The sequence below is a fragment of the Dermacentor albipictus genome, chromosome 7 (assembly GCF_038994185.2).
Source record: "Dermacentor albipictus isolate Rhodes 1998 colony chromosome 7, USDA_Dalb.pri_finalv2, whole genome shotgun sequence".
In the NCBI taxonomy this organism is placed as follows: domain Eukaryota; kingdom Metazoa; phylum Arthropoda; class Arachnida; order Ixodida; family Ixodidae; genus Dermacentor; species Dermacentor albipictus.
This window is the reverse complement of record NC_091827.1, coordinates 23911359-23917433: the sequence shown is the minus strand read 5'-3', so window position 1 is coordinate 23917433 and position 6075 is coordinate 23911359. Positions and strand designations below refer to the sequence as shown.

At 46.7% G+C, this 6075-nt stretch overlaps 1 protein-coding gene across 5 annotated transcripts in view; it reads right to left on the bottom strand.

Annotated features, from left to right (window-relative positions):
- Positions 1–1327: 1327 nt before the first annotated feature.
- Positions 1328–6075, bottom strand: part of LOC135915669 (uncharacterized) — a 226883-nt gene continuing 222135 nt past the window's right edge. For all 5 annotated transcript variants that reach the window (XM_070521764.1, XM_065448799.1, XM_065448800.1 and 2 more), the window contains 2 exons: positions 4342–4500; positions 1328–2332 (listed from right to left, as the gene is read on the bottom strand). In XM_070521764.1, coding sequence (XP_070377865.1) covers positions 2153–2332; positions 4342–4500 — 339 coding nt within the window. In that variant the 3' untranslated portion in view covers positions 1328–2152. The remainder of the gene's footprint in view (positions 2333–4341; positions 4501–6075) is intronic.

Below are 6075 nucleotides of genomic sequence, written 5' to 3'. Positions count from 1 at the left end.
CGGAACTTCACAACTTCACACTGTCACTTTCGATCGTGATCAAGCCCGATCCGGATCGGATTCCTTGATCGCCATCGATAATGATCGTTGATACCTGGTCCAACGATTCGGAAGGAGTTTGGGTAAGCTCATGCGCACCAGCGGTTAACGGATACAAAAAAATTATCAGATTTCTCCATATGCTGCAAAAATTGTAGTGTAAAGGTCCTTTTCCTTAAAAAAAATTTAAATATTTTTCGTTTGTAATCGGAGGTAAAACTATTATCGTCTGCCGATCGTCTGCAACTTCGGTCGGCAGACTACGGTCTCGATCACGAGGCCCGATTGCGATGCATGCATGGATTGCGATTGTCTGGATCCGGAAGGAGCAAGATCGCGATCGAAAGTGACTGCGTAGCAGCACTTGAACCAGATCCATCTCATTCCGGATTGGGCGCGATCACAATCTAAAGTGACCATGTGAGACCGATATAAGTTCATCGTGAGCAAATCATGAGCTAGAAGAGGCGCGCGCTCACATATTGCAATCGTGGCTAGGCGACACGGCTAACGCGCAAAGCGTATCTTGCACAAGGGGAATTGGAAAGGTTCTTTTACTTCGTCTTTATAGGCATACGTCCACGGAATAATAGTTATAGCATTGATCTGTGCCGGGCGGGCAGGATTTGCAACTAACCATCTAATGTTTAGTTACTTTGAATACGTAAAAAAAAAGGTTAAACACCCATATACCTTGCATTGGATGTGCGTTAAAAGAACCCAAAGTAATCGAAACTAAACTGGAATCACGGAGTGGCCCATAATCCGGTCGCAGCTTTGACAAGTAAATCCTCCCGTTATAATTTGAATTTCAATGAGCTGCGGCGAGTGCTGCGTTGTGAGGTCAGCGTGCGCTTGCAGTTTTGAGCCGCTCAGGTGGATTCAACATGTTTCAAAGCCGCCGGAGCAGGCTAATGAAACATCGCTTTAAAATTCTTCACGAATTGTATGCTAATCCGACAACCGGTAAAGAAAAGCTGTCCAAGTGAGTTCTCTCGTACCCTTCGGAAGCACTAAGGCTCTGTTTTCTCTCTCAAATCTTTGATGAACGGCGGCAGCAGTTGCTGACGGTGGAAGTCAGCCGCAGCCTCCATCGAATACAGCAGCAGTTACTCGAGTGCTGCCGCAGCGGGCTGTTTTATAGCGACGTCTCCCACGCAGGTGGCGCTGCAACACCGTGGCATTCAGCCTTCGCCGCTGTAGCCGTACAAGCTCCTAGCTGACATTTTTCCCATAAAATAACGCATATGAAGAATTATAACCACATAATTTGCAACATGAGGCTTAGCCGAATCGCGTAACTGTTTTATTGCAGTTTATATTCTTAGCTGACCTCTGATGTTGAGTCGGTATAAGGCCGACTTGATAAAGAAAAATTACAAATTACTGGCTGAAAAAAAAGTAAACCGCGTATGTTAATTGTTTTCTATTGAAGTGAAGCATACCCAAAGTAACATTAATTTTATAATCATAGTCATTCGTACTGACGAGGTTATGCATCACCGTCTATGCAATGCACTCGCCCTTTGCCATCTAGATCGCGTAGGCCCACTGATAACAGGGTAATCTTAATGGCTATTGCATTCATGCGGTATAAAACAAAAATAAACACATGCTCACGTTGGGTTTGCAGTTCAAGTGCGAGCGTTGCGATAACGAAGCAACACTGTCGCGACACGCCTCTCGAAATCAAGTTTCTGCGTGCTGACCGGGCCAGGTTAGCTACTAAATCAAAATAAAGTGATGACACGAACGATTATGTCAATGGAGATTGCGTTCATAGCGCCGAGGCAAAAAAGAAAACAAAAACAAGAAAAGAACACTAAGCACACGCAAATATCCGCGTCATGCCGACGGTTCAAGCGTGAAAACTATAAGTCACCACAAAGTAACGACGACGTGGCATTCCGCACACGCCAACAGCTTTGAGAAGCACAACAATTAATAGTCTTCTGTCTGTAAAATAAGGAGCGCCGCGTTCGGGACAACTCGCCAAGTGTTGTCACAACTCCTCGATGGTGACGTCACTCTCGCTGCTGTGCGCTTGAAAAATGGCCGGCACTGCTGGACTGACGACGGGAAGAGCAGGAAAGGGTCCACGCCATCCCATCCGTCAGGGAAAGGGCCCCCCGTACTTCTTCACCATCGCAGCCTGCACGACTTGGAGCATGCTTAACCTTCCGAAGTGGTAGGTCATCCGATTGGCGATGAAACTCCTAGCTTCGTCGTCTTCGCCCAAGTCGTCGAAGACGACGCACTTGTCGTCTCCGTGCGCCTTGAGCATCTCGTCTATCTGCGAGCCAGCGTTAATGGGAAATGGGCGCAGATAGTTCTGGTCACGTGGCTTCACTATACGCGACCGCTGGATCCGTGCCCAGGAATTTTGAACATTGCCCACGCAGCCGTCTGTGGGACTTGCCCCGCACTGCACCAGCATAACTCGACGGGTAGCATTCTGAAAAACAATATTGCAGAAGGGCGCCTGAATTTGAGCAACTTTCAGTTAGCAACGTTGAAAGGGTGCGGCCTCGGAGTAACATGCGTATGTAAGGCACTTATTCGTAACTTCTCCGCTGCGCGTTAGTGTTTTAAGCCCAGCCAAAATAATGCTATGACGCAGCAAAGACGGCACGACTAAGTGCGGTAAATACGCATGCTAATCAAAAAAGCACACTTATCACCGTTGCTTACAGAAAGTTGTCGAAATTCGCGCAGGCTTCTGAAATATTATTTTTTATATAAATGACTGCAGAGGCAATGTTCAAAATTTCTGGCTTTGACCATACACGCGCACGATCAAGCGTGGTTTTAGGACGGTGTCATCTACGGAAGTACTGCTACTATTCTTAGAACTCACTCAGGCTCACAATCTCCAGGATCACACACAGTCTGGCTTACCTTAGCTAAAACTCACCAAGATCGGACCAAGCCTGACTCTGATCGGGCTCACCATCACCAGAAGTAAGTCGCGATTAAGACGTTCATCGATTAACCGCAAATTAAGAGCCAACTGCATCGACATGTTTGACCCCCCAATGAAGTATTGTTTCAGATAATTGAGATGTACAGCAGCTTCCGTACAATATTTTACGTTTTAATTGTCAGTGCACGTGTTAGAAGGCTGGAAAAAAAGATGTTTAAGATACCGAAACAAAAAAGAAAGAAACGCTATTACACTTCGACATGACGCACGACCCAGAATGCTGAGAACAACACAGCTCCATGTCATGGCTTCCGAGACTCGGCGGCGTTCTCGCCGCGCTGTAAATCTCGGAGGCGATGTGCAACTTATATTCCCTAACCTACAGCTACACGCGTCGTCCGCTAAGGTACTCTTTAATGAGTGTTTATTACAGCGACCGACAACTGGCCAGGATGTCTTGTGAGATATTGATGGACATGATTTAATGTGATAGAATGCAACAAGCTGTTCGCGATTAAAGTAGGAATTTTAATTTCAAATTGGCAAAGAGAGTCTCAAATGTCAGTATGCGGCGAAGGCAGGCAGTGAAATCTTGGTACTTCGCATGCATTCTATGAGAATACTGTACGTAAGTCGACTGTTGTTAGGTAAAGCATAATTATTGCTTAAAATTGCAGTGGGTATATTATTACACACTCGCGCTTTATTCTGTGCATCGGAAATCAATAACGCACGCGTGGCTACGGCAACACGCTGTAAATTACATGTAAAGGCGTTTTGTTTTCTATTCGATTGGTTTCGTTTTGCCTGGTTAAATACCAAAGCAGTTGGACAGGAAGCCACGAAAACACGTAGCTATTAACGCAGAAATACTTTAAAAATTCGGGAAATATGAATCTAAGGAACGTGGACTTAATAAACAAAATCATACTTGTCACAGCTACGGTAACACTTGTCGTCTGCCTCTCACTAATATCGATGTATAATCGCCATCGCGCTCACCTATGACCATTTTTAACCTGCTCCCAGTGGATGACTACGTCCTCACCACAGATAAAAAAATTCTGCTAAAAAAATCTTCCACAGCGTTTACCGCGCTGGCACTTTACGATTAGATTCTCTGACCCTTAACGTTTACTTTGTACTAAAAAATATGTACGACGAAAATTGGTTGTCAGTATCGTTAAGAAAATCGGAAATTGCCAGCCCTGCAGCTTAGTCAATGTTGCCAAAATTATGCACACCACTCATTGACAACTAATTTAGCCAAGCTGAAATGTAGCGGTGGTGGGCTTTTAAAAGCCGATCAGTAGCCACTAGCCTCAATTTTTTTTTCTTGACACTGATTCATTGGGTCATTCGTCTCGCAGGTTATTTACCTTGTATTGCAGCGTGTCGTTCATGTCGTACGCGAACAAGGTCAACAAGTCGCCGTTGCGAATGTGGTGCCAGAAGTGCGTGTAGGTCGTGTTATCGAAGTGATAGCTGGTGTTTTTCGCTTCAACCGGGTATCGGTTTCTGTTGTCCTTGGTGGTGAACTGCACACAGGGGGCGCCAAGCAAAGCGAAACATTCAGGCAGAGTACGCACATAGCACTGCAGAGGCTTAGAAGCATTCGGAGGGCATCATGATGGCGGACGAATACCTCCCGTCAAAACCAGACTTACCAGCTCCTTATAGTACCCTGATTCTCTTACGCCGCTTTATTTTTAATGCGTTAGCATTAGGAGGGTCAAAGTGGAAAAAAAAAGGTGTGTGCGTGGATTGCCGGAATTCGGTCACGTGGTAGAGGTAGAGAGAGAGAGAGAGAGAGAGAGAGCGGGAGGGCTTAAAAGAGCATTTATATGCACATATACGGTATAGGTGCACTTCGCTCCTCCAAGATGCAGGACCTGTGTCGAGTGAGCTCCCGGACAACATTATGAAATGTGGTGAGCGTGGTTCAAATCATGGATCCGGGATGTCAAAGAAGTGTAGCCAAATGCTAACGCATTTCTCTTGCATTGAGCGCTAAATCGCCACTGAATTTTTCTTAGAACAAGTGCGTTTAGGTTTTATTTTATTGCGATAGCAATTATATGGACACTCGAGCCAGGCGAATTTCTGCCGTCGCCGTCGTCGTGATGTTTCGCATAAAGTCCACGCACGATAACATCGTCGCCGCGCGCCGTATGCCGTATGTGCGAGTGAGAGCTTGCAAGAATCAGCCGACGGTCCCGCCTCAATCTCGCGCGTGCAAGGGAGGAAAGGGGGAAGGACGCGCGCCGTCTTTCGTCGCGCGCGAGGTACCGGGAGGGGGGGGGGGGTGCGTTCTGCTATGGCGGCTGCTGCGTACGCGCGGCCACGCGGGCCTCAGCTTCAAAGCGACCTGCGATTTGGACAAAGCGCGCGTAGTTTGCGTTGAAGTGCAAGGCAGCACGAAAGTCAGTTCCCTCGCCGCTGCTGCTGTTGCGCTTGCTGACTCAGCGTTTTGACAGCGAGTTTCTGCGGTCATTGAGAGCGATGTGTTCATTTTTACCCGTGCGCGCGTGACACCGTCCTTGTTAATTTAGTTAGCAAGCGAATGTTTGAAATTTTATCTGGCCCATAAAGCTAATATCCTTACTTCGTATAGCTGTCTACTAATTTGCTATCGCAATCGGGGCTTCTTCTTTCGGGCGAAACTGCGACTTTTCTTTTTCTTCCGACAACGATAGCGCACTGGAATCAACTGAATAAAGCATAGCCCCATGACCTGTAACAGCCTCGTGTTCTTTAACGAATTCCCTCATCGGACAGCGTGCGCGGTATTTTTTATCAAAAATAAATATTTATCTAAAGGGGCCGTCCAAGTTAGCGGTACCGCGCCAACGCCTTGGCAAAGTTCAAGCCCTAATGCAGCGTTTATGTGTTCATGAACCTACCGGACGCCTGACTGACTGAACGATGTACTGTAACTCTGACCGACCAACCAAGTGGCTGAACGACTGGCGGACTTATTGAGGAACCGACCGACAGACTGGCACACTGACTCATCATCATCATTCCTGCATTGAGTGCGTACAGTGTGCTGTAAAGGCGTACTAACGACTTTCGAGGCAACTCGATTAAATTGACCAAACCGCAAGTTTTCT